At 40.8% G+C, this 27,926-nt stretch overlaps 1 protein-coding gene across 1 annotated transcript in view; it reads left to right on the plus strand.

The window, feature by feature from the left end:
- Nucleotides 1-2,568: 2,568 nt before the first annotated feature.
- LOC142098521 (CASP8 and FADD-like apoptosis regulator) overlaps nt 2,569-27,926 on the plus strand; it is a 57,068-nt gene continuing 31,710 nt past the window's right edge. Inside the window, exon 1 of the mRNA XM_075181362.1 lies at nt 2,569-2,761. Within this exon, the coding sequence (XP_075037463.1) occupies nt 2,576-2,761 (186 nt within the window). The 5' untranslated portion in view covers nt 2,569-2,575. The remainder of the gene's footprint in view (nt 2,762-27,926) is intronic.

Below are 27,926 nucleotides of genomic sequence, written 5' to 3' on the forward strand. Positions count from 1 at the left end.
ATTGTAGAAAAACACAAAATTGCCAAGATACCATTCTAGCCAAAATATTACCAGGCATACCAGCATCAGGTAGCTCCATTCTCTTAGCTAGATTTCAGCACCTGCTACAATCTACACTGTCATCATATTCACCCTCATCATTGTGGAATCCACCATCACAGAAGTCTGTGTACTTTAAAGTAATTGCCGATAATGTCCTTCCTCATGGAATTTGTAGTTCATTTTATGGCAGGGCTGTCACGATTTTTGGGCAATTCTTTTAGAGCAGAGCAAATAACAAAATGTTGTGCTGACTCATCTGCATCACCACTGGGTGTCTTGGGAAAGCTAAGTTTTTTCCAAGAAGCAGTTGCCAGAGAAACTGAAGGAGAAGACGTCATTACAAGATGTTGATAGCTCTTGGATCCCGGCGAAGCGAATAAAGTACTTAATCTACAATACCAATATAGTCAGCAGATTTATTTTGTTTTATTTCATCCTTAAAATTTCTTTAAAAACTTCTCTCGCTGCTTCTCAAAAAAATTAAGGCAATCCCTTGACTCAAGCTAACCGTGTCTGCACTCTCTTCACAGGTGACTACTTCGCTGGACTAGTACATTAACCTCAAATGCTAGTTTTCTTGCAGCTGCTGCATTCTCCTACATGCTGTTGCAGAATCTCGAGAATTACCCTAAATTTTTCGGGACACATACAGCATCTACTGCATGTCATTGTCATTTTTTAAAAAGTTCCGTACCACCAAGTTGAATGTGTGAGCAAAACAGGAAATGTGATGGAATCCACCCCACTACCCCCCCCCCCCCCCCCGCTGTAATGCTCTAACAAAATTGGTGTCATTATCAGAAATCACATATCCTCAGAAGAGTCCAAGCAGGATTAGCCATGTTGCAATGACATACCTTACTTTTTGTAACAGATTGTCAGCTGTATGTCTCTTACTGAAGCCTCTGCTACACAGAGTAGCCTGCCTCAGAAAAATGTGTACATGCTGCTGCTGGTGAAGGTGAATCTTCAACCCAGTGGGTTGTCGCAGTCATATAATCTTTAGTGTGCCCAGTTCCGCTTGTCCCCATATCTGTGGTTAAGTGTACAGTGGATAGAAATGCATTTTATAGCCCAATAATTACATTTTTAAGAACCTTCTGGTAGAGGTGAGGAATAGCTTTTCTAGTAAAATGGTGTTATGATGGAATTTGGTAATAGGGACAGAAGACCTCAAGTAACTGTCTGCGGATCTCAGTCATGTTGATCAACTAGCAATAGTTGTGAGATATGTGAACAAGGATGGACCAGTGGAGCGAATTTTTAGGATATGTGCCAATACATTTTCATACTGGAGAGCAATTTGAAAGCACTTTACTGTCTGTTAGGACCCACGACCACCAGGATGAGCTTTTAGAACAGTGGGTAGAGATCTTCACCTTTAGCAGCCACCTTTCTCGTAGAGCTTTATGTGCTCACAGGTACTCAGATGCCACTAGGTCTTAGGCACAGAGTAGTAAAAGCTCATCCCATATGGCCGCAGCGCAGATGGAACCAGGGGAGGGAGCTGGCCCAGACTGGAGCTGGTGGTCAGAGGCAGGCTGAGGTCGGGAAGTGCAGAATACAAGCCAAAAGGGCAGGGTCATAGCAAACAGCAAAGTCCAGAATACAAGCCAAAAAGTCAAGGTCATAGCAAACAGGCAAGGTCCAAGGTACATGCAGGGGTCACAACAACAGATCAGGCAATAGATTTCCAAGGAGCAGGTCAGCACAGTACAGAACTGGATCACTATAACCAGCAGGGAGGCTAAGCCCTCCCTGCCTTAAACTAACCAGAAACTAACCAATCAGGGCTTTGCCCTGAAACAATCCTTAGGCGCAGGCTAATTAATTTAGCCTGCTCTACCTTCAATTGGGACATACAGCAATTTAATGCTCTGATTAAATTTTTTATATCCTATTTTCCATCAGTACCTGACCTCCTAGATAACCAAAGGAAGCAAGTATATTACCTGTTATCCAACTTTACAGGAAAAGCTCTGGAATGGGCAGGCCCTTTTATTGAGACCAGAGATCCCATACTTTCTAATTTACAACTTTTTTGTGAGGCAGTGTTTAAAGAATGTGCTCCAGCACTTGTCAGTTGTACTCCCTGCATGTCTTCTGTGCCAACTTCGTTGTCTCCAGTTGCCCAGCCCTTGAGGCTACCTGCATGTTCTATTCAGTTTGAGCAATCCTGTGTCCCTAAAAAGAAAGCAAAGAAAAAGAAAGGTAAAAAGAAGAGAGGTCAGACTTCGGGATTCCTGCATTCCTTGGACATGGTCCCCGTACCTTCTCTGTCCATGGATGAAGATTTCTCCACTACAAGCCGGATAGTGGACTATGACTCTGACACTTTCAAACACTTTTGGTGATGTGGGCGTCTGGAATCCGCCCTTAAGGGAGGGGGTACTGTAACGACCTGCCTCCTGGACTTTATTATTTGTATTCCATTTTATTTGTTGCAGCAGTACCTCTGATCACCAGAGGTGCTGCTATTGTGTCTTACTTGGGTGTATCAGGGGTTAACATGCCCTGTATTTATTTCTTGCACATGGGTGTGTCCCTTCTTAAACCTGTCTCTCCCAGCAGTCTTTGCTGGTTATTGTTCTCCCATCCTGTTGTTCCTTCCATCTGCTGTGCTTGTGGTTTCATGCTGCCTGGATCTATCCATATCACTGCTTACCTGCTATCTGGGATCTCTCCATATTACCACTTACCTACATCAGCCATCTACCCGGTATTTATTCCTGAATTTTCCTGTATATTCAGTATTACACCATCAGATTGTTATTCCAGCAATAAACTTTGTGTGTTTTCAATTCATTCTTGGCTCCTGAGCTGCACTTTGTATTTGAACCGTGACACTTGATTTTGCAATTCTAAGGAAGAATTCAATTAGCCGCAGAGTGTCTCTGGAACGTCCTTGAGACACTTTGTGATGGAGATTTTCACAGAAACCTCTGCTGAGTTTCCCTCTTGCCCCATTGAGGTGCGAGGAAAAATGAGCTGAGATTTTACAGTAGTAACAGTAAAAATGCTGCAATGTTCTGAGGAATTGAATTCCCAGCTAAGTGTTGGGAGGTATGACATCCTGATCTGTAAGTTTAGGTTCCTTGTAAATAAGGACAGATTGTCATACCAGGGAAAGAGGAACCAAGCTGAATTGACTGTACACAGGATAAACATAATAGAGATATACGAGCATGAAAAAGGAATGGGAAGGAGAAAACACAATGTCACATATAACACATAAGCTCATATTGCATGTCAACCATTTTCACTTCCTGCTATTATGTAACAAATATCAAATCACTATGAACACACCCGGCAGGGAGTGTTACTTCACTTGCCTGAACTAGCTAAACTATTTTGTCAACTGATTAATAGGCCTTTGGTCTACCGTGTGACTATGTGGAAATACATTGTGTCACATTTCCCTATCTATTCTTTCTATTCTGCTATTTGAAAAATCAACAAAAAGACCTTCCTTTTGTGCTCAACAGCTAAGGTATTGTACTATGGAGATTGTGATTATTGAAGATAAACTGTGACTACAGAGATGGCAGTATCACTAGTTGCAAGTTAGCTGCTGGATCAGTACAGGCTTATGGGTATAAAGGACAGAAACTAGATCAGTACTGTACACTAGTAGATGCCCTTAGACTGGAACTGTTATTGTGCATATTATGATTTTGGATGTCAAAATTTCCATTTATGTATTGAGGTGCTCCTATATGGCACTAAATTGATCCATCTGCTTTAATATATCATTTTTCTATACAACTGCAATACTGTATATAAAACTTACATCTATTTGTTCATTGAATATCTATTATGTTGCTTGTATCATGTTATTGTATTTTGGTTGTATATGCAGATTATGTAGCTCAGTTCTGCCCACATTTAAATATTCAATGGGTGATAAAAGACACTAATGGGAGACTTTTATAAAACATTCACATTTAAGGCCTGCACCATCTTAGAGTAGCAGTAATGAATGACCATATTGTACCTTATATTTATGAAACCTGGACTGACAGTGTATAGAAATGTCACCCTAAATAGGTCCTTGCAGTTCTACTATGCCAGGTCTGAAGTGACGTAGGGCGAGTGCTACTTTTTCTGTTACTTAGGGGGATATTCAATTGCTGGCCAAGTGGCCAGCAGACAACACTGCAATGTATGGCTGCGCACATTGCCAGCTATTACGGTAGGAATCTTAGCTCGTTTTTCCATGCACCTCTATGGGGTCCATGCACCTCTATGGGGTACGAGCGGGGATTCCTGCAAAACCATGGGAGCAATGTGATTCCGTGGACATTCTGAAGACACCTTGCGCCAAATTGAATCTCTCCCTTGTAAATGTCTTGCTGATGTCTCACTTTTCACAAAGCAAATACTTTCACCATATATGCAGATTGTTTAATTTGCAGACTATATTCAGAAATGACCCACATGATATATTTCAAGGAACAGTGGAATGGGAGAGGGCCTTGTAAGTGACCGTGAGAAGTTTAAAGAGTCTGTAGAGGAAAGAGAGTCAGTGTAAGGCAAGGCAGAGAGGGGAGGCAGAGGAAGAGCTGTGTGAAAGAAAGATAAATCTTGCAGTCGCATTAAGAATAGAGTGAAGAGGGGCGAGATGCGGGGAGTGGGGGAGGCCAGTGAGGAGATGGTTACAGTAATCGAGACAGGAAATGATGATGGTTTTGGCGGCATGCTGAGAGAGGAAGGGCCAGATGTGGGCAATATTCCGTAGTTGGAAGCTACAGGATTAGGCAAGAGATTGAATGTGGGGGGCAAGGGAGAGGGAGTCGAGGGTGACACCCAGGCAGTGGAGTTGGGAAACAGCAGAGATGGTGGTGATATTAACGGCGATGGATAGTTTACGGTGGGGTGAAGATTCAGAAGGAGGAAAAACAATGAGTTCAGCTTTTGCAATGTTGATTTAGAGAAAACGTGAGGTGGCCGAGAGGCAGTCGGACATGCGAGAGAGAAGGGTGGAGGAAAGGAAATGGTACTGGAGGCCAAAGGAAGAGATGAGATTGCCCAGGTAGTGTAGAGTGAGAAAATAAGAGGGCCGAGTCCCTGAGGGACTCCCAACGGGGAGGGCGGAGGTGGGTGAGGATGAGTCAGGAATGGCCAAGAGAAGGAGCGGTTGGCAAGATAAGAGGTGAAGCAGGTGAGGACAGTGCCAGAGAGGCAGAGAGAGAGAAGGGACTGCAGAAGAGGAGGGTGGTCCATTGTGTCAAAGGCCGCAGAGAGATCCAAGAGAATGAGCAGGGAGAAATTGGCCTTGAATTTAATGTGTTCTGATGGGACTTGCTATTGCACATGTGCATGTACGTATCCTGCAGTGTGTTCTGTCTGTCTGCATACGACAAGTTCCATATAGTCAGAGTGTACTTATACCCATATTCAAATGAAAAAGATCCACTTGTACTTGAATACGGGTGCACGTCATACTTGCCAACTTTAAGTTGGCCACGTGCAGGAGTTCCTGGATGACAGGAGGGGTGTATAGGTGGAGGGGATGGGGCTTTGTGAATTGCATCATTTTGGCCCCTCCCCCAGTGTCATAAAAAGTGGTAAAAAGACCCAAAATAGGCATTACGTCATTGGGGGCGGGGCCAAAATGACACGATTCACGAAGCCCTGCACCCTCCGTCCTTACATGCCAGCTCTAATCTGCAGATATGGGAGAAATGCCAGAACTGGGGAGTCTCCCAGACATTCCGTGAAAGTTGGCATGTATGGCGTACGTGCGTGCAATTTTAGTCCAATTTTAAAAAATGTGCATTCACATTGTGTTCCAAAATGAATGAAAACCCAGAGGGAGAAGTGCCATTCAGTCTGCAGGATAAGAAAGAGGAACATATTTTGTGTGCCCCAATCTGTGTGTGAACCTGGGTGTCCCTATGTGAGGGACCCTGTGACTGTGTGCAGAGCTGGATTAAGGCTCTGGGGGGCCTGGGCACTTAAGACAGATGGGGCCTATTGCATATTGTATAATATGGCTATAATTTTAGACAAATACACAGGCAATACTATGTGTAGTACTGTTAAGTGGATACAGCTCTTCCTTCACAAGCAGTACAGTGTGAAGCAAGACATACCTCACAACTGTCCTTGTAGTTGGAACAAATCCTAACTAAGTGGGACAGTCACCCTAATTCGCTACCACCCCACCAGATTCAAGACAGTTGGCAGACAGTCCTCTCTCTTACTTGTTCTTGACACTTTCAGTACCTACTGCTTTTAGTGTCTTAAGCTCATTTGATTCTTGTCTGGATCCTGGAATGATGAGTGCCCTATTTTGAAAAAAGTCAGGTACATACAATTTAGAAAGCTCCAAACAGCCCCAGCATTAGATCAATAGCACACACATTTAATAATTAGGACTCCCACCCTTTAACATACACATTTAATAAATAAACCTATTTCCCTCCCACCAAACAGCAAGACAATAAATGTATAGCATTTACATATAATAAATAAACCAATTTTCCACAACCATTGCTAACATTAAATAATTCATATTTAATAAATAGCCCTCCTCCTCCCCAAACTCAGTCCCACATTAAATTAATAGCCCCCAAGCCACCGCAGGATTAAAGGTCCCAACCTTAAACTAATAGGCCCCACTATTAAAATAAATACCCCACCATCACCCCTCAAATAAATGAATAGCACAGCTTGAGAGTTACTTTGGCCCAGTCACTGTTCATGACCTCAGACTGAACTCTGACAGTTTCTCTTTCAGCAAGCAACGGCACAACGAGGCACCCCTCCATTCCCCACCTCCAGAGTATTGGCATTCTGCGATGGATGATACCATAGGTGTGCAGCAGGAGGCCTCACAGAACGAGTCTTGAGATGTATATCTTCTTTATATAGTACTAAGTACCAGGATCAGTATAACAACAGCTGTCAGTAATAGCTTCTTAACATAACATATCAGTAACATGAGCTGCTCAGCTCACCTCCTTTTCCCGGAGAGTTTCTTCTAGAACACAGAGAGTTGAGACAGGAAATATACAAACAAGTACATGCATATACAGCAGACAAACAATACACCTCTGTATGAATACAGCGCCATCTGCTGACCCTCCATGGTAACTACATGCATATAAACAAACCCATAGTCTGTTGTACATATTTCAACACCCCTTCTCAACAGACTGGGTTTCTTCAGTAAGACCCATCTTTGACGTAAGTCTCCAATGTCTCTCTCTGACAAGAGGCTTAGTCAGGATATCAGCTGTCATATCTTCTGTTGGGCAATAGTTCAACTCTATAAGACCTTGTTCCTGTAGATCCCTCAGGAAGTGATGCTTGACATCAATGTGCTTGGTTCTTGGGTTCACTCTTTCTGTTTGTGCTAATGCAAGGCATCCTTGATTATCCTCATATATCTTGATAGGTTCTTCTTGAGGCATTCCTAGGTCTGATAGTAGTTGCATTAACCATACCACTTCTTGACTGGCGTGAGCTGCCGCAATATATTCAGCCTCTGTAGAAGATAGTGCCACGGAAGACTGCTTCTTGCTTGTCCAGCTGATTAATCCTTCTCCGATAGAGAATAGATATCCACTTGTGGATTTTCTGTCACTTGTGTCTCCAGCCCAATCTGCGTCAACATATCCTGTTAACTTGTGACTTGTGCTTGCTGAGAGCTTAAGCTTCTTGTTAATCGTTCCCTTTAAGTAACGAATTACCCTCTTAACTGCATTCCAATCCATCTTGGTTGGTTTAGAAACTTTTCTGCTTAAAATCCCGACTACTGTGGAGATATCTGGTCTAGTGACTGTTGCAATATATAGCAATTTTCCTATGGCCTTTCTGTATAGATGGTTATCCTGTAACAGGTTGCTCTGATCATTTGGTTCCTTTACATAACTTGTCTCCATAGGAGTGCTTGCTGTCTTTGCTTCCTGTATACCAAATTCCTCAATGGTTTCCTGAATCTTGTATTTCTGACTTAGTGTGAATGTTCCATCATCTTCTCTTGAGATTTGCATTCCCAAGTAATGTGTTATGTGGCCGAGGTCTTTTGTTTCAAACTGACGGTTTAGTTCTTGTAGCAATTCAATTTCGTCCCCTTCTTGTTCGAAACAAACTAGCAAATCGTCCACATAGATCAATACATAGAACCATCTTTCCTCTGCCAACTTTGTATAGAGACATGGGTCTGCTTTACTTCTGACGAATCCCTTCTCTGTCAGTACTCCATTTATCTTTGTATTCCATGCTCTTGCTGCTTGTTTAAGACCATATATACTCTTGTTAAGCTTACATACATGATCTGGGTTTTGAGAATTCACAAAGCCTGGTGGTTGTTCCATGTATATATCTTCCTTTAGTTCACCATGTAGGAAAGCCGTCTTTACATCGAAATGTTTCACTTGCATACCTTTTATGGCTGCTGTTAGGAGTAAGGTTCTAATGGTAGTGTGCTTCACAACTGGAGCAAACGTTTCATCATAATCTTCTCCAAATTTCTGTGAATATCCTTTAGCGACCAGTCTTGCCTTGTATCTTTCTATTTTTCCTTCAGAATCATACTTGACCTTAAAAGTCCATTTACATCCTATGGCCTTTTTGTCTACTGGTAGTCTGGTCAATGTCCATGTCTGGTTGTCTTCCATTGATTCCATTTCTTCCTTTGCGGCTCTCAACCATTTCTGTGCTTCTTTTTCTGAAAAATTGGCAATTTCTTCCCATGATGTAGGTTCTTGTATGTTAATAGCTTTTGCTTTGTAAGATAAACGTGCAGGTGGTTTTCCCTTATTTTCTCTTGAAGAGCGTCTCACCCCCTCGGATGTATTCTCCCGAGTGTCGCTGGTATCTGTCTTGTGTTGTACTTCAACTTCTTGAGTGATCTCTACTTCATCTGTTTCTTTGGATTCTGTACTTTCTTCTTCAGTAGAGTCTACTGGAATTATGACATCATTTCGTGTTTCTTCTATGAATGTCACACTGTTGCTTATAATTACTTTTCCAGTTTTTGGATTTAAGATTCTGTAGCCTTTTGAATGTTCACTGTAGCCAACTAGAACGCCCTCTACTGCTCGGTTCTGCAACTTGCTTTGTTTTTCAGCGGGAATGTAGGCGAAGGCTCTCCATCCAAAAACTCTAATGTGCTTTAAGCTGGGTTTCTTACCACGCCACAGCTCGTATGGTGTTTTCCTCACTGCCTTGGAAAGTAGTCTATTTTGAAGAGAGGTGGCTGTAGCTGCTGCTTCACCCCAATATTTGTCAGGTAGTCCTGAATCTGTAAGCATGCACCTTATCATTTCTGTTAGTGATCTGTTTTTCCTCTCAGATACACCATTTTGCTCTGGTGTATATGGTACTGTCTTCTGATGCTCAATACCGAGTCCTCTTAAGTACTGTTCTATTTTCTGGCCTGTGAACTCGCCTCCATTGTCACTGCGAAGAGTTAGCATATTCCTCTTGAACCTGTTTCCGGTCATGGTCACATAGTCTTGCAGCTTTTCTAAGACTTCATCTTTACTTTGTATTAGATAAGTGACTGTGAACCTGGAATAGTCGTCAATGAATGTCAGCATATACCTTTTGTCTCCTACGGTTCGCGTTTTCATAGGTCCACATACATCACTATGTACCAGGTCTAGTGGTCTGGAAGCTCTGTTTTCACTTTTCTTAGGAATTGTCATCCTTGTTGCTTTTGCTTTTATGCAGCATTGGCATTTCATCATTTCCGAACAGTCTGACACTGTGAGATCCCTGGCTAGGTCTCTCCTCTGCATTTCCTTTATGCAATCTGGGTGTCTATGTCCTAATCTTCTATGCCACTTGTGAATACAGTCAGCGTGTTTCTGTGCGCTCAGCTTTGCCTGCTGTTCTGCGATATCCAGACAGTATAAATGTTCTCTTATTCTGGCTGTAGCTAGCGTTTCTCTTCCATTTTGGATAAAACACTTATTATTCTGAAACTTTACAGTAAGTCCTTTTTCTACTAGATTCTTTACTGACAGCAGTGCTCCTTCAAGCTTGGGAACATATAGCACATCTGTTACGGGTATCTCTGCATAGCTGCCATTACCCTTGGAGCATAGGAATTGACCATTCCCTTTCCCTTCTGCAATGATATTTGTTCCATCTGCCAGGTAGATTGTTTCTTTATGGTTCAAATCAAGTTCAGTAAAGAAGTCCTTGTTGTTTGTCATATGACTAGTCGCTCCTGAGTCTACATACCACTTTTCCGACAATTGGGTTACTGTCACTTTAAATGTTCCATTCCAATTGTGTGTTCCTGTATCTGTAAGTGTGGCTTTGGCTCTTTGTTTGTGTAATCTTTCTGGTGGTTTGTGCTGCTCTGTCTTCTATATGGTGCAATCTTTTTTTCAGGTGACCCAATTTCTTGCATCTGAAACATGCTCTTGTTTCCCTGGTGTGTGGCTTAGTGTCCACCATTTTAAGTGCTTTCTCTATGTCACTCTCAGTATTGCACTCTGCAAGCTCCTTTCTGCATTGATACTCCTCTATAAGCCTGTTCTTCACAAAGTCTAGTGTGATTTCTGCTTCAGGTCTCATTTCTAGTGCATTTATTAGTGCACTGTATGTATCTGGTGAGCTGCACAGGAGGATAGCTACTATGTGGTTGCTTTTGATTTCTTCTCCCATTGACCTGAGCTGTATGGTTATCTCTAGTAGTGCACTGATGTGTTCTTGCATTGTCTTGCCTTTGTTAAATCTCATTTGGTATAGTTTTCTTAATAGGAATAGTTTGCTGTTCAGACTTGATCCTTCATGCACCCTCTGTAATGCAATCCACATGTCTTTAGCTGTCCTCTCTTGTCTTATGTGTATAAGCTGATCATCTTCCACCAGTAAACTTATGGTGGCTCTTGCCTGTTTGTCCTTTTTAATCCACTGCTGATCCTCTCCTTCAGGTCTGTCTGCACTTATGACTTCCCATAAATCATCTCTGGCTAATAGCATTTCTACTTTAAACTTCCATGTCTGATAGTTCTCATTAGAAAGCTTCCTAGCAGCTGGTCTGAGATCTGTGTAATTGGCCATAACCCTTCCTTGTATGAATCTCTCTATTCTTCTGTGGTATTAAACTTGTTTTACTCACAGTTTTCTCTCCAAGGTTCTCCTGGGTGTTTCTTGTGTACGTTACACAGTCTGCTGTCTGTGCCTGCTGGGACTTGCAGTGCAGCTCGTGATCTGGATGCTGCTTAGGATGCACTCCTGATAACTTTATCTTGTATAGACTCCAGTCTGAGCCCATAACCTATTGGCATTCTGCGATGGATGATACCATAGGTGTGCAGCAGGAGGTCTCATAGATAAAGAATCACCTCAGGAGTTACCTTATATTATGACAGAACGAGTCTTGAGATGTATATCTTCTTTATATAGTACTAAGTACCAGGATCAGTATAACAACAGCTTTCAGTAATAGCTTCTTAACATAACATATCAGTAACATGAGCTGCTCAGCTCACCTCCTTTTCCCGGAGGGTTTCTTCTAGAACACAGAGAGTTGAGACAGGAAATATACAAACAAGTACATGCATATACAGCAGACAAACAATACACCTCTGTATGAATACAGCGCCATCTGCTGACCCTCCATGGTAACTACATGTATATAAACAAACCCATAGTCTGTTGTACATATTTCAACACAGAGGAGGTCAAGAGTTGTGCCTAGATCACTGTGAAGGAGCTCCTATATCGCCGCTGATGATGCAGTCACGGTGGGCGGAGTTTGAGCCATGCATAATGGCCACTAGCATTCCACTACTGTTTACATGTGCTGAACTTATGCGCAGACTAAGATATGAACTGGCTGAAAGCCAGTGCATTTCAAACACAGAAATTGTCTCACATGTGGCATTTGGCAGAGAGCATTACAAACAAAAGAAAACAAGTGCTCACAGGACAGGAAGTCACAGCTAAGAAACATTTCTCTTTACACATTTAAACACACACAAACATGTGCTCTTAAATACATTTCTCTTTACACATTTGAACACACACAAACATGTGCTTGTAATCTTTCTCTTTGTCTCTTTCTCATTTAAAACACATACTCTTCCTATTTAAACACACGCAAACATGAGCTTGCTTAAAACACATTATTTCTCTTTCTCTTGTTACATCTAAACAAAAGCGCAATACTGACCATACGCTCATAATCATTTCTGTCTTACAGCATATACACTAGTATATGTATATATATATATATATATATATATATATATATATATATATACACACACATACACACACAACAGAATGACAGATTAGGATATTATATACTTACTTCTGAAGTTTTAACATCATGGGGTAAATGTATCATACCCCGGTTTTGTCAACTCCTGCGAGTTCGACGTCTTCGCAGCTTAAATTTAAAGCGGCGCTGCCTTGTAAAGGGAAGCAACCCCACACATAAATGGTCTCAGGATACTTTACTGTTGGCATGACACAGGACTGATGGTAGCACGCACCTTTCCTTCTCTGGACAAGCATTATTCCAGATGTCCCAAACAATCTGAAAGGGGATTCATCAGAGAAAATGACTTTACCCAAGTCCTCCGCAGTCCAATCCCTGTACCTTTTGTGGAATATCAGTCTGTCCCTGATGTTTTTCCTGGAGAGAAGTGGCTTCTTTGCTCCCCTTTTTGACACCAGGCCATCCTCCAAAAGTCTTCGCCTCAGTCTGCATGCCTGCTGCCATTCCTGAGCAGGCTCTGCACTGGTGGTGCCCCAATCCCGCAGCTGAATCAACTTTAGGAGATGGTCCTGGCACTTGCTGGACGTTCTTGGGCACACTGAAGCCTTCTCTTCTTGAAGTTCTTGATGATCCGATAAATGGTTGATTTAGGTGCAATCTTACTAACAGCAATATCCTTGCCTGTGAAGCTCTTTTTGTGCAAAGCAGTGATGACTGCACATGTTTCCTTGCAGGTAACTATGGTTAACAGAGGAAGAACAATGATTTCAAGCACTGCCCTCCTTTTAAAGCTTCCAGTCTGTTATTTTAACTCAATCAGCATAACAGAGTGATCTCCAGCCGTGTCCTCATCAACACTCTCACCTGTGTTAACGAGAGAATCACTGACCTGGTGTCAGCTGGTCCTTTTATGGCAGGGCTGAAAGGCAGTGGAAATGTCATGACAAAGATGGACTTTGAAATTTATTGCAATTCATCTGATCACTCTTCTGGAGTATTTGCAAATTGCCATAATAATAGTTGAGGCAGCAGACTTTGTGAAAAATCATATTTGTGTCATTCTGAAAACTTTTGGCCATGACTGTAAGTGGTAACTGATAGTGATGACTGTCATGGCCTGGTCTTTGTATTAAAAACTACAAGTATGTGTGCCACTAGATAGCACATAACGTGCAAGTAAGAGAAACTATAAAAAAGTATGTATAGTACACATTAAGGACATTCTGATTTATGTATTTTATGCAAAAGAAATGTGTTTTTTTTTTAAATATTTTTTTTAATTATGATCATAATATTATGATTTGGTAATTTCTTTTATAAAATATTTTCGTTTTCCTATGTACTGATAGGATTTTATGTTGCACATATACATTGTGCGTATCCTGCACTCTGTTCTGTCTGTCTGCATACGGCAATTAACGTTTAGCCTGTGCGTACTTATACCCAAATTCAAATGGAAACATATCTTGAGATCTGCTTGTACTTGAATACAGGTGCAGGTATGCTCAGTTTTCGTGCTTGTTTTGTGTACAGGTTGCATTCAGAGATGAATCAGCCCCCCTGTGTCAGCCAGCTATTATTATTATTATTAATATTTATTTATAAGGCGTCACAAGGCATCCGCCGCGCCGAACAGAGACAAACAAAATCACAATACAATGGGAGACAGCACAGTACAGTAAACACAGCAACTCAGTACGCTCAATGCACAGCTAGAGAGGGCGGGGAAGGGGGAGGGAGGATCCGCAAACGACGGGGCCCAAGAAGGAGGGCGCGGAAGACAGGGAGACCCCCAGGGGGGAGGAGGGAGCGAGAGTGGACGTGGGGTGGAGGACCCTCGAGGAGGAGGGCTAAGTAGCTGGAGAGCAGAGTTAGAAGTGGTGGAAACAGGAGGAGAGATGGCCCTGCTCAGAGGAGCGTACAATCTAAGCTAGATCCTCTTCTCTCAATGTACCTTTTTACCCCCTGCTGGTTGGGTAATGAATTGGAAGAGGATTTGGCCAACTCACAAAGATGCAGTGGCGGATCCAGGGGGGGGGCGATCGGGGCGATCGCCCCCCCTAGCAGACACTTGCTGCCGACGGCTGCACAGTATGTGCAGGTCCGTCCAGCCGTGACAGGCAGGGACAGTGTGCTGCCCGACTGCTCTGACTGTGTTTAAAACACAATCAGAGCAGCCGGGCAGCACACTGTCCCTGCCTGTCACGGCTGGACGGACCTGCACATAGTGTGCAGCCGTCGGCAGCCTAAGATGTTAGAAAGGGGCGGGGCCTAAATCCCCCCCCCCCCCCTAAATCGCCCCGGGTACAGCATTTTTCTAGATCCGCCCCTGCAAAGATGTGTCTAGATTAGTTTCAGCCAAGGTGCCTGGCAGATGCGCTACATGGAAAATAGCACACACTGTGTGAGTTAGCTAGGCCCCCTTCTCTGAAAGTACCTGTTTCTCCCTTTTGGCCAGGTAATGAATTGGAAAGTGATTCTGCCAGCTTGGAGGGAAATCACTAGATTCTTTTCTCTTAAATTATCATTTGTATCACAGAGTGTTTGAGTGGTGGGATTTAGTCAGCTTACATTTTTCTCTCTTATATTACCGAGGTTAATTTGAATAATGGTAGTATCAGTACAAAATAACTTGAAATCATTAGTATAATATGTGTAGTGTGTCTTTAGTCACCCTAAAAAATATTTATTTAGCCATTTATTTTTTATTTTGATAATATGTACATATTAGGACAACCTTTTAAGAGTTAATTTCTCTTCTGGTTATGACTCATATGGAGTATGCACATCTAAAAACAAGAGAATCTTTTTAGAGTGAGAAATGGAGGAAATGAAGATAAGGGCCATACATTGCTGGAAGTGGCGGCAAGAAATTGAAAGGTAGAGTTAAAATAAAGGAGAATGTGTAGATATCAACCAAGGAGAAAAGTTATTTACAATGTTAATTCTGGGCTAGAACCTTAATGCACATCAACATGCATTAGACATATATGAAAAGCTTGCCCCCCACCCCTCCTATTCACACAACTAGTTTCCACTGTAGCAGAGAATTTTAGATGCCAGCATGCACATGCTGATTTGTATGCTGTTACTCAGAATACTCTATGTCTGGTGTATGTAGAGTTGCTTACAGGCACTTATTGCTATATGCTATATAGTGGATGTTTTAGATTTTATAAATGTTTAGAAATATTTGTTAATAAACTTTAATGTACAGATTTTACTGCCAATTAACATTGGGGTACTTATGTGGCATTATCAACCACAATGGGACTGGTGACTCTCCGGTCAATATCTTCCATCCATATACCAGGCTATCTCATGCCTATCCTTAATCCTACTGGAACAGGGGAGGGCTGGCAGACTTTAGCCCGGGGGTCAAGCACACTGCACTGGCCCATAAGTAGCGGCCCATCCTTAAAGGGTAGTTTTTGGTACAATATATATTTATCTATATAAAAGAGGCTATTTTAGTGTTGCTTAATCCATATATATATATTTATGTCCAGGCCCAGAGCTGCATTAAGGCTCTGGGGGGCCTGGGCACTTTAGACAGAGTAACCCCCTATGATGTAGCATGGTTACCATTTTAGACAAATACACAGGCAATACTGTGTGTACTACTGTTAGGTGCACACAGTTCTGCCTTCACAAGCAGTACATGGTGAAGCGGGACATACCTCCCAACTGTCCTAAGCGAAACAGTCACCCAAATTCGGGACTGTCCCACCAGATTCAGGACAGTTGGCAGATAGTCCTGCTCTCTCCTACCTGTTATTGTCACTGTCACCACTTGTGGCTGCTGGTTACTTTAGCTCATTTGCTGGTTGTCTGAATCCTGGAACATTGGAGGCCCTATTTGGAATAAAAATGAGAGCATAAAATTTAGAAAACTCCAACCAGTCCCAGTGTTAAATCAATAGCACCCACGTTTTATAATTAGACCTCCCTCCAAACAGCCCCAGCAATAATTTAAATAGCATTTACGTTTAACAATTATAACCATTTCCCAGAACAATCCCAGGCATTAAATAATTCAAAATCATATTTAATATATAGACCTGATTCTCCCCAAACAGCCCCACAATCAGCATTAAATTAAAGGTCCAATTACTCCATCTTAAATTCATAGGACCCGCTATAAAATGAAATTTCCCCACCATCACCCATCAAATAAAATAGCACCCAATAATTAGCCCCCACCATAGGCAAACAGAGGGGGGTTCCTAGTGCCTGGAAGACCCCCCCTCCAAGCCTTGGTCACTGTATAATTGAGGTGGCTGGACTCTGCTCCAGCTTCACACGGCTCTGCTTGAAAAGGGAGAGCTGCGTGTACCTAACAGTAGTGCACGCAGTACTGCTCATGTAGATTATGGGGATAGGAAGAGTTGGAGAGCAGCCAAGCAATGTCTAAAATTATAGCCACGCCCCCATGCATGAAGGTCACAGCAATGAGCAACTTGGCAAATGTGTGAACAAGCGATTGGTAGGTTTGCTGAGGTGGGGAATGGGTTGGGTAAGTAGGATGGACAGGGGCTCCCTAGGGACCCATACACCAGTCGTCTGGTGGAAAATGTCTTAAGTGTGGTTTCAGAAGTCGCTAATTATTGGGCAATACCACTATATATGAAGGAAGGTCCCCCTATCCCCACAAAGCCGCCAGCAGCGATCAGACACTAGAGGGTAGATGCAGTGGAGTCTCTCTGGGACCATGTACCAGTGGATGTAAATCTTGTAGCAGTTCTCTTGAATCTTAGCATTGATGGAGACCGTTGCTGTTCGGGTACGGATTACAGACCATTCCTCGCTGTTCAAAGAGATCACGTTCCCATGCCTCCTCGTGAGGTGCAAGTGGAAGATCGGGAGAGACCGTTATGGAACGATACTGGATTAAGATATTACTTCTGCGACCAACTGAGTACATGCAGTTGTGCTCAAATGGGGAGAAGGCATGGAGTTTCTCAGACCGAGATTGGAGCTGCATGAATCCACGGATTTGGAGGTATTAAAAGTGCATAGGGGGGAGGAAGGTGGTATTTAGTGCGTATTTCTTCATATAACACAGGGGCTGATTCTCCGATGACATGTAGAAAACAGTCAAATTTGTACGATTTCCACAGTCGGGAGACTGTGCCTGAATTGCCCAGGGGAAATAACAGGTAGTTCCACAGTGGTGTCAGGGGGAGGGGGCTAGATCAATCTAACGGTTATGCAAGTCCCACGTCAACAAGGTTAAACTAAATAGAGTTGCAGGTAGAGACCGAGGCAGGCCTATGATTCCTGGTGAGCCAGGGGAGGTAGTGTAGGGGCATGTCTGCGGCCAGGGCATTCTCTATATCAACCAATTTTTTGTGGCTCGGGTTAATGACCCACAATATGATGTGACTGAGTTGAGTGGCAAGGTAGTAGGTATGCATTAAGTGAAGTTTGAGGCCCCCTGATTCTTTAGGTGTGACCAATATGGCTTTACTAAGTCTGGGCTTCCAACCTCCCCAGATAAAGCAATAGCACAAGGACTGGAGGTTTGCAATTACATGAGATGGCACCTGAACCGGGAGTGTTTGGAATTAGTATAAAAGACATGGTACTACATTCATTTTTATAGCTTGGATTATCCCAATCCAGAAAATAAAGATCTTGTTGGAGACAGGTAGTTAAAGGAGAGTAGTTAGAGTGGTAAAGCCCTGAGTAAGTGAAAGCTTTTTTGATCAGATGTTCCTGCAACATAGTGCAATACTATAACTAGTGTTTTTTAGAGACAGAATTGTCTGACTCTAATGAGCCTATTGGTTTATGACTGTATGGTATTGTGCATTTGCCTAACATTACATTTATTAAAAAAAAAAAATGAATTCAATCAGAATATATACTAGCTATTTGTAACTGCTGACACAGATGTGGCACCAGGCACTATTACTAATAAATGTTACTTTGTGACATATTATTTGCATGTGAAACCGATGTGTTTATATATAAATTACAAATTCTAAATCAAGTAAATACTGTGAATATTAACAAAAATAAACAATAAATATATAATAGACAATGCTCTGAGCTGTAAAGTTTAAGATATTTTTACATTTAACCATATTTAATAATGAAATACTATTTACAGGAACCATGTATTTCACACTCCCTATTACTCTGTCAAGTGAATGCAAAATGGAAGTTTCTTATGTACAGACCATTCTTGTACTAAGATGTGGTGCACTAAGATGTGGTGCTAGACACACTTATTTTTTCCAAATGAAGACTTTCATTCCATTCAGTTACATATATTACATATATCCCCCAGACTAAAATTTGAAAGCCAGCCCATGCATGTAATGCATGGGGAGAGGGGTGAAATCCTGCTTTTTCCCCTGGGACAGTCAGTGTTATGCATCAGACATCAGTGCACCTGGACTGCAGCCTTACCTGCCAGCCAGGAGGAGTTAAGATATTATTTTTATTTTACGAAAGACAAGTGTGAGGGTATGGGTACTGGGGACCAGTAGGCTGATCGCTTGCCTAGGCTGCCTACAGTCATTGCCCCAGCCCTGGTCTAATCCCAAAATATTTACAGTACATAAGCAGCAAGAAACAGTACATAAGCAACAAGAGAAAAACACCCTGATAATATCTGGTCGTTAAACGATGAAGTAGGGAAAAAAATTGGAGAAGATATATAGCTGATCTATTAAATGTTTTTCCTATCTACATTCGCAAAGAAGAAAACAATAACAGGAGATAGGTAATGTGGAAATTGGTTATGCACACAATTAAATGTTACTTGTTTAACACAAGAGTAGGTGTAAACAAGAATAAGACCAATAATGCATTTGGCCCAGTTGGCATTCACCCACATGTACTAAGGGAACTAAGTTCAGTAATTGATGGACCATTATTATATTTATTTTTAGTTATGCCTCATAACTAAATCACTGCCATATGATTTGCGTAAAGCGGGTGAGGTACCATATTAAAAAAGGGAACAAAATTGGAACCAGGAAATTATAGACCTGAGAACCTAATTTCTGTGTTGGGTAAATTATTGTAAGGAAATCTGAGATTCTGAAATATATTACAAAAAATAATTTTGTAACACAGCTTCAGCATGATTTCATGTAATACTGGTCATACCTAACAAACAATAAATGTTTTTTTTATGAAGAGGTAAGTTTTAAACTGAATCTCGGTAGTGCAATTGATGTGATATATTTGAATTTTGCAAAACTGTTCAATACTGTTCCATATAACAGTAAGGTACATAAGTACTAGATCTAGGGATAAAGTATATACATGGGTAGATGATGGGTTAAAGTTATTAGTGATGCACCACAGTGTTGAGTATAGGACTCTGTCCTTTTCAATTTGTTAATTTGTTTAATTTGTTTTATTAATGACCTTTTAGATGGCCTAGAGAGTAAACTGTCCATACTTGCTGACACCGCTAAGCTACTTAGGGAATATTAATAAAAAGCAGGAATGTAACTTGCTACAGAAAGATTTAGACAAATGGCAAACTGAGCCATGAAAGTTAATATAGATATATGTAGGGCTATGCACCTAGGCCATGACAATAACTATGCTCTTATGCACTAAATAGAATACAATTAGGGGAAAACTGAGCTAGAAAAAGACCTAGGAATACTAGTTGTAAATGCATAGAAGAGAACTTAAGAGGGCAACTTCATTAATAAAGGGAAGGGTTTTGTTATAAAGAGGTTTACAAAAAGTAGGTTTATTTTGGAAAATAGACACAATAGAGGTAACTAAATTACCATGTACAGCTATATTTTCTGCAAATACAAAGATTTGTTTAATTAACTTTTCATACCAACGGGCCTATTTATTAATCCTTATTTTCATGTAAATTCCCCGAAGATCCCTCTACAGCAGGGTTGTCCAACTGTCCGGCCCAGCACGCCTGTAAATGTGGCCCAGAAGGAGTTTTGGTTGTGGCAAGGGGGCAGCGCTCTTAATGGAAAAAAAAAATCCTGCAAAAAAAAAAAAGAAAAGAAACTACTTACCTTGCGGTCACGCGGTCACGTCAGCTGGTACTCCAGCTCCCTCCCTTGTCTCCTCCTCCGTGCGGCTCTCGCGGTGAATGTCGGGCGTGATATCATCACGCCTGACATCCATTGCGGAGTGCAGCACAGAGGAGACACCCGCGCGAGAAGAACAATCAGCAGCACAGAATTGGAGAAAAGAAGAGAAGAGGACAGGAGAACAAGCCGATTAATAGGTAAGTTAAGGGGGATTTTTTTTATTATTTCAAGGGATGCTGACAAGTGAATAAAAGTCACCTGGTCCTGGAGCATCATGGACCTTATCTCCCTGCTACATACTTCTACTTGTATTACTAATGGGGCATTATATATTATTCTCTTTGGCCCATTATAAGTTGTTATCCCTTAACTAACATAGTGGTGTAATTATCAAAACAGGTCACAATTTGGGGTCACAGTGATGTATATGTCAGGTACCGCAAGCCTGGTCAGGGCACCCTGATATACAATGCCTGGCTTAAATGATATTGCATCGAAACAATACAAAAAGTGATTATAGTATAATAACTAGAGAGGATTTTTTGAACAGGGCGATTGAAAGGTAAGTATAGGGGGATTTGAAAAAAAGTGATATCTATATATATATATATATATATATATATATATATATATATAAAATCTATCCCTTTTTTTCTCATATATATATATATATATATATATATATGTTGACTATGTTTTCTATGGTTTTTTGGATGATCAGCTATCGTTATTGTTAGTGCATCTTATGTGCGGCCCAAACCAACTCGTCGTCTGCCAATGTGGCCCAGGGAAGCTAAAAGGTTGGACACTCCTGCTCTACAGCAATGCTCTCCCCATAGACTGCAATGGCTAACGCCATATTTGTTAAATCACGCAAAATAGCTGTCCCCATAGAAATGTATGGGGACTGCTTTGGTGTTCAGAAACATTGGGAAAGATTATTGCCTACTCTCCAGGAATGTCCGAGACTCAGGACAACCTCCCGGTTCCTTGTGCCCCATTACTTAAGTGACAGGGGGTGGGACTTAGGGTGCAAGTCACACGTCATAATGGCCAGCCCCCTGTGGTAATAGGCTTTAAAAGTGTGATGTTGTTTAGGGGGTGGGGCCAAATGATGGGTTTCTCAGAGCCCTGCCCCCACATTCTAACTTGCGAAAGTGTCCAAGTATGGTTTAAGAGCATGTTAAATAGGCCCTATGTCTTAATGGGCAGATATTATAATGCACAGCACCAAAGCGTTTATGGAAAATATTTTTTTAATGTTGCAAGAAGTACAATCAATAGAATTGACAACCATTAAAAATAATATTTTAGTGTTCATTTTATTAAAAAAAAAAAAAAAAAAAAAGCTGCCATTTTCTACTGCCAACTTATTATGCTATATAAAAGTTTCTCCAGAACTAAAACTAGAAACATCTATAACAAAATATCACCAACTGATTTTAAGAAAGTGCTTTACATCCCCCACACAATATTAAAATAAATGGTATAACACTTGTCTGTATTACTGTGGGGCCAGAATGTGGTCTGATTTTTACTCACTATTTTGTATAATTTCAGCCGTGCTGAGGTAATATTGGAGCGATGTTTCCACGCTTTGTGAAAACCATAATTCGCCAGTTTTCTACTATGGACTGTTGCATTAGGTGTGGCCCCATATCTTTTGTTTTACTTTCGTTTCACCGATTACTGTGTATTTTACTTACCTTAAAACTTTAAACACAAAAATACAGTCATTCATGTTTTTAAACCGCCTCTCTCAACAGGCTATACTATTGTTAATAAAGATAATGTCCATAGGGAAGAGAGAAATGTAGTATAAACTAAATCAGCAAACAAGGCGTCACTGCCTGTGGAGGAAGAGCTCGCACTCCCGTCCTGCGTAGCTCACTACAGGAAGAGGAGACTGCGATGATCGGGGACTGTTCTGTGAGTGATAAGGCTGCGTATAATCCATCGAAACACTGATCCTTACAGACTCGGCTATAGGTACGAGAAGTAGTGAGACTACTATAAGACACGTTTTGCAGATAAAATAAAATGAATATATATGTTCTAATCTAATGATTTCGTATGTTGTTAAGAAACGTTGTCCTCCTATGCCGGATAGATTTCAGGATGAGAAACTAGTGCTGATTGTCTTCTTATGTTGTCCGTTTAAATTACTATTAATTTGACATTGAAAACAGGAAGTCATTTGTCTGTCTGAAAATGTCCGCAGTTGTCAGGCCCATGGAATTGCTGCCTGGTTACAAATGTCTTCTGTAAACATATGGAAATATATCTACTGTTAATGTTTGCCTCAGATATTTGAATCGTATGGACAGAGTTTGCTTTTTCTGGTGAGCCTCCATTTCAGCATTGATAGAAGCAGCAAGTGAGTGAGGCTTTTCACTGCTGTCTTCTGGATGGACTTTTGCTAACTAATAGGCACCCTCTTGGATTATTTGTATTCAGTCCTAGGAAAACTGTGCCAAAGGTTAGCATTTATCAGGTGACTACTTGCTTAGTAAAGTAAGCGTTACCCATTAAATGAGAACTATATGTTTTTAATCAAGAAATAAAATCCTGGTGGTAAACCTTCATACACCCAGTGATCAGGACATGCCTGCCCCCCTGGTCATTGCCACTCACTGTTCAAGAAGCAATTTTGGAGAAATTTTAAATTAAGTGTGGCTGAACGTAGTTTGTTGATATTCAAGGATTGGGCACTTCACAGAATGCCTGGTGTTCCAGGAATGGGAACCTATAGTCAATAAATACAGTCCACTGGGTGTGGAAAATCTGTATTACTACTATACCCTCTGAGGTCACAGACTGCTTCAGCCTTTGATCTAATTATATATATATAGATATATATATCTATATATATATATCATTGTTTATTTGTCTCTCCGGTTATGCATTTAGACACCCCTGCACCAATTGGGATGAAACCAACGCGAGGTGGTCCAGTTGGATCATGGCCAGGTTTTAGGGGGGGTTAGGGTCGGACCTCCTGTTGCTGTATGTTGGGCAGAACTTTGTCCTGGGGAGCCTGTTCTGAGCCTTCCACTGGATGTATTTTGACAAAAACTTCACAGAGTGCTAACATTGGATCCCAGAAGGCATACTAAGGGATTGAGGTCCCGGTCGGAGCTCCCGTTGGTGTACGCTGGGCAGAACTTTTACCCAAGGAGCCTGTTCTGGGCCTACCACTGGATGGATTTGGATGAAAACTTCACAGAGGGGTGGCAATTGGCCTGGGATGCCTAATGGAATGATTGGGGTCCCGGTCGGACCTCCCGTTGGTGTACGCTGGGCAAAACTTTGATTCAAGGAGCCTGTTCTGGTCTTTCCACTGGATGGATTTGGATGACATCTTGGCTGCTAATTATTCTTAAAATGTGGACAATTACATGCAACTCATTGATAACTTAATAACTTGAAGATTTAAACATTGGCAGCACCAGGTACTTCAGCTAGTAATATATATATGAAGCCATAAACCGTATATTTTTTGTAGATCGGTAAAAGATCTCGTTTATACTAAGGTCGTTCATTAGAAATTTGGTAGATGTTGGAGTAGAAATGATTACGGTGGAAATCAACATTACTTGTAACAATAAGTGCAATAATATTTTATAAGGAAGGATATTACAGTGTTCTTAACTGAAATTGTGCTCTTACATACATTAAAGAATGTATGATGTTAGTCAGTACCATGTGTACACATTGTACTTCTGCATTTTTTTTACTAAACAAACATTTCACACAGGTGTCTTGTATCATGCAGAATTTACAGCAGTGAGATCATTACATAGTTACGACATCATTTGTAATATGTGATGTGTAACTACAAATTTTTACTCTCTTGCCATTGTTTCATTGTGTCAGCATTCAGTTTTGTCTAGGAGATTAATAAAGCTGTGTGCATTAGTCAGCTGCATATAATAACTGGCATAATGACAATTATACAGAATATGGAGAACTTTTACAACTAAAAGTTTCCATGCTGTCATTCAGTGGCAGCCAAGAATGAACTTTTTTGTCTAACTGAATAGAAAACAAACACAGCCGATGTAGAAGTTAAATTACATTGATTCCTGATGCACTGTTGATATTGAAAGGTATGGTCAGTGATGTCTTCATAAAACTATACTGTAAACTGTTTCTCTGAAGGGAAAGGAGCCAAACCGCTTATTTTCAAGAACTATTTTTGGGGCTCATTTTTTTCATCTCTTGATAAAACTTGCAGACTTTGAAAGGGTCTTTGCCTTTTTTCCGATGTTTTTAAAGATGGTATAATGATTAGAGACACATTTGTGGTGCCATCTAGGATAAACATCCCCAGTGCAACCTCTGCACTTGGGAAGGGATATACCTGTTTTCCAAGTGTTCTCCTGGACAGAAATATATTAAATCATGCATATTGCTTGCGGAAAAGTTTCCAGTGCCTCTCATCATGACTAAAACCAAATCTAAAAAAAGAAAGAGAGTACTGCCATGCTGGAACAAGCAAGCAGGGGGGTGACATATGATCTCTTTTGTTCTGCTTAGTGGGACACAGGACCGTACTAGCACTGTGTGATAGCGGGAAAGCTGATGGGGCCCAGGCATAATGAATATTTCAGGTTAATTGGGTTACAAGTTTAGGGGTAGGGGATGTTAGTTTTTCTTCTTGCCAGAAGAGCTAACATGTCTAGTTACAGCTGTGCCGAGACAGCTCAGGCTGTAATAAGAGTATCACCTCCTGTACCTGATGCTCTGGATTACTCACTGTCTGCATCACTGGCCGAACCAGTCATTATACCAGTTTTTCTTCAGGTGGTGCTGGATATGTTTTCAAATGGAAATTAAGCACAAATTACTTCCCAGAAACAGCAAATTGAGTCTTTAGGACTTAAACTAATGGACAGATTACACTTGCTCAACGTACATTATAGGTGTCCTAGAAGAGGTTCAGAATATTTTTCAAATGGCACAAGATCTAATTACTGATTTGCTGACCGCAACCAACTCTACTTTTTTTAATATGGACAGAAATCATAGGAACTTGCCCAATGTGAAAACCAGCCAAGGAATATTAACTACATTACGCAGTACTTTCTGATCTAATCGTCACCGCATCAAAAAGAGACCAAGCTTTGTCTATCTTAACAGCCAAACGCCCAGCGGTATGCTGGTTCGACAGCTCCAATAATAATCAATTGTTGGCTCAATAATATAGGACTCCAGAGATCCCACATTTGGTTTACATATTTATCTTCTCTTATTGCTGCTACAACTTAATTGCACATTTTTGCAGTGGCGCACGCAGGGGGGTTCTGAGTCTTCAGAAACCCCTCCCCTCCGCTAAAGAAGTGCGCCTGTACTATCCAGCAGCCGCGGCGCTGTCAAAGAAGCGTCCGCGCTGGAAAGAAGCGTCCGCGACGGTGCTGTATTGTATACAGCACCGCCGTGGACGCTTCTTTGACAGCACCGCGGCTGCTGGATAGTACAGAGCTGCCGAAACAGAGCTGCTGCTCATGCGCCCCCCTTAAAAATCCTGCATGCGCCCCTGTTTTGATTGTGTACATTGTAGTACTCTTTTTTTAAAGATTTGTTATATTTATAGTTAATTTAAGTACATTCTACAATGTAAAATATGTCCTATAAGATATGTTTGCATAATATTAAAGGAAACAATTTTCCTAGGAAACTAAAATGAGCTTTCATAGATTAACAGATCTGTTCCAGACATAATTATTTCTTGTCAAAATCCTGTCCATGTTTTTCCAACAACATTTGCTCCACTCTTACAATGCTTGAGACATAAGAAATCAGTGAGGGTTGCAATTCTTTAGCGTCATAATTTCCAATACGTACAGTATTAAAACACCTTCTCACAGATACAATGGGTAAGTGTATTTTTCTTCTAAATTGTTTGGGAAAGCTATTTAAATTACTTGTGCTGCAATGTATTTTTTACATTTATTAGTTTGATTAAACAATCTCATGGTTACACATTCTATATGCAATGAAAGTTTAAATAGGCATATGTTGTAGGAAAATCCCTTAGTCCCTGAGTTCACAGAAGCTTGTACGGTAATTTCCAGTAATGACCATGTGCGCAGAATGGCACAGAAATCTCTAGATCCCCCTACCCAGAGTCCGTCATCCTCAGCGATAGTCATACATACCAGTTTTGCCTGAGAGATTTACAGGGGTTTCCAACATATAAATACCAACCAACACTGTGGGAAAATATTCTTCCTCTGTTCAAGGTCTCGTTCATAGGTCAGTAAAATGATAACAAAATGTATCTCCATCTAAGTTTATTCTGACCGGGATTGGCATTTGATTTGCTAAAGAACAGATGGAACATCTGAGTGTTCTTCAAATCTTGTAAGAATCTTCTTTGTAATCGCTTTCATTTGTGACCTGACTATTTTGAGCATGTTTTCAGTAAGCATAATGTATTAGTCTGATTCAGGATGTGTTGTGCGTGTGTTTTAATTCCATCAGAATTGTACCCTACAATGCACTGATAAAGAAAGGACTTCTACATTTTCTTTATGTAGAGAGGTATATCTGGGATTATTGTTATCGATACCTGTGAAGATCTGTGCATTAAGGCAACTGTTGTGTACGGATTTTTTTGTACCACTTTGAGCCATATCGATATGTATCAATTTAAAGTGTTTAATTTGTTATATTTTTTTCATTGTTTTCTTGGTCTTTATGGTGATCTCCCATCCATTTTACATTTACCTCTTTCTTGAGCTGATTGGAGAGCCACTGGCTGATGTCTGGGTTTGTTGTTATACTGTGGGGGTACTGATATAAATTGTGAGGTTCTCTTTGAATATAAATATAAAGTACAGATTGGTAGGGCTGTGTGATATTATAGGTGTTGTAAATGGTACTTTTGTCTCACAGTTAACAAACAGATATTAATGCTGTGTAAAGTTTACAAGTACACAGCAACATTTGGGATTTTTTTCTACTTCCAGTGTGTTTTTATTGTTTGTTTCTAAACATTTAGTATATATATAAAAAAAAAAAAAAAAACAGAAAATACACACAAAAACTAAACATTGGGATTTTAATATGTATAATGTTACATTTCTATAAAATGTGAGTACATGAATGTGATAAATGGATGTTTTATAATGATTTTATTTAGCTTTGCAAATCTCATCTTCACCTGACCGGATGATCTCTCACAAAGTAGTTGGTAGGGTTCCTCGTTTAATTTGTTTCGGTAAAAAGTGTGATATGTAAAAAAAAAAAAAAAAAGTTGTCTACAGCATATTTTGACGCTAAGCATGTAGGACACACATTCAATGGACCATATGCCATCTCTGAGCAGCATGCAAGTTCTGATTAACCAGAGCTGTCTGACATGTAAGAGAAAGCAGGGATCTACAGTTTACCCTCTTATACAAGATAGCTAAATATTGTGATAAGAATTAGTTACAATTTAAATATTGTTGACAATATGAGGTTGATTTGGAGTTAGGGGAAAATCCAACTATTGGATATAAATGTAGCACAATTAAAAAAAACATTGGTGCTACAGGGGATTAATGTAAAATGCACAAGCTGATTTTGAGTTGTGAGGATTGCATTCTAGCCCAGTGTTGGCTAACCTGTGACACTACAGGTGTTGTGAAACTACAAGTCCCAGCATACCCTTC

The sequence above is a fragment of the Mixophyes fleayi genome, chromosome 7 (genome assembly GCF_038048845.1).
Source record: "Mixophyes fleayi isolate aMixFle1 chromosome 7, aMixFle1.hap1, whole genome shotgun sequence".
NCBI classification, from domain to species: Eukaryota; Metazoa; Chordata; class Amphibia; order Anura; family Limnodynastidae; genus Mixophyes; species Mixophyes fleayi.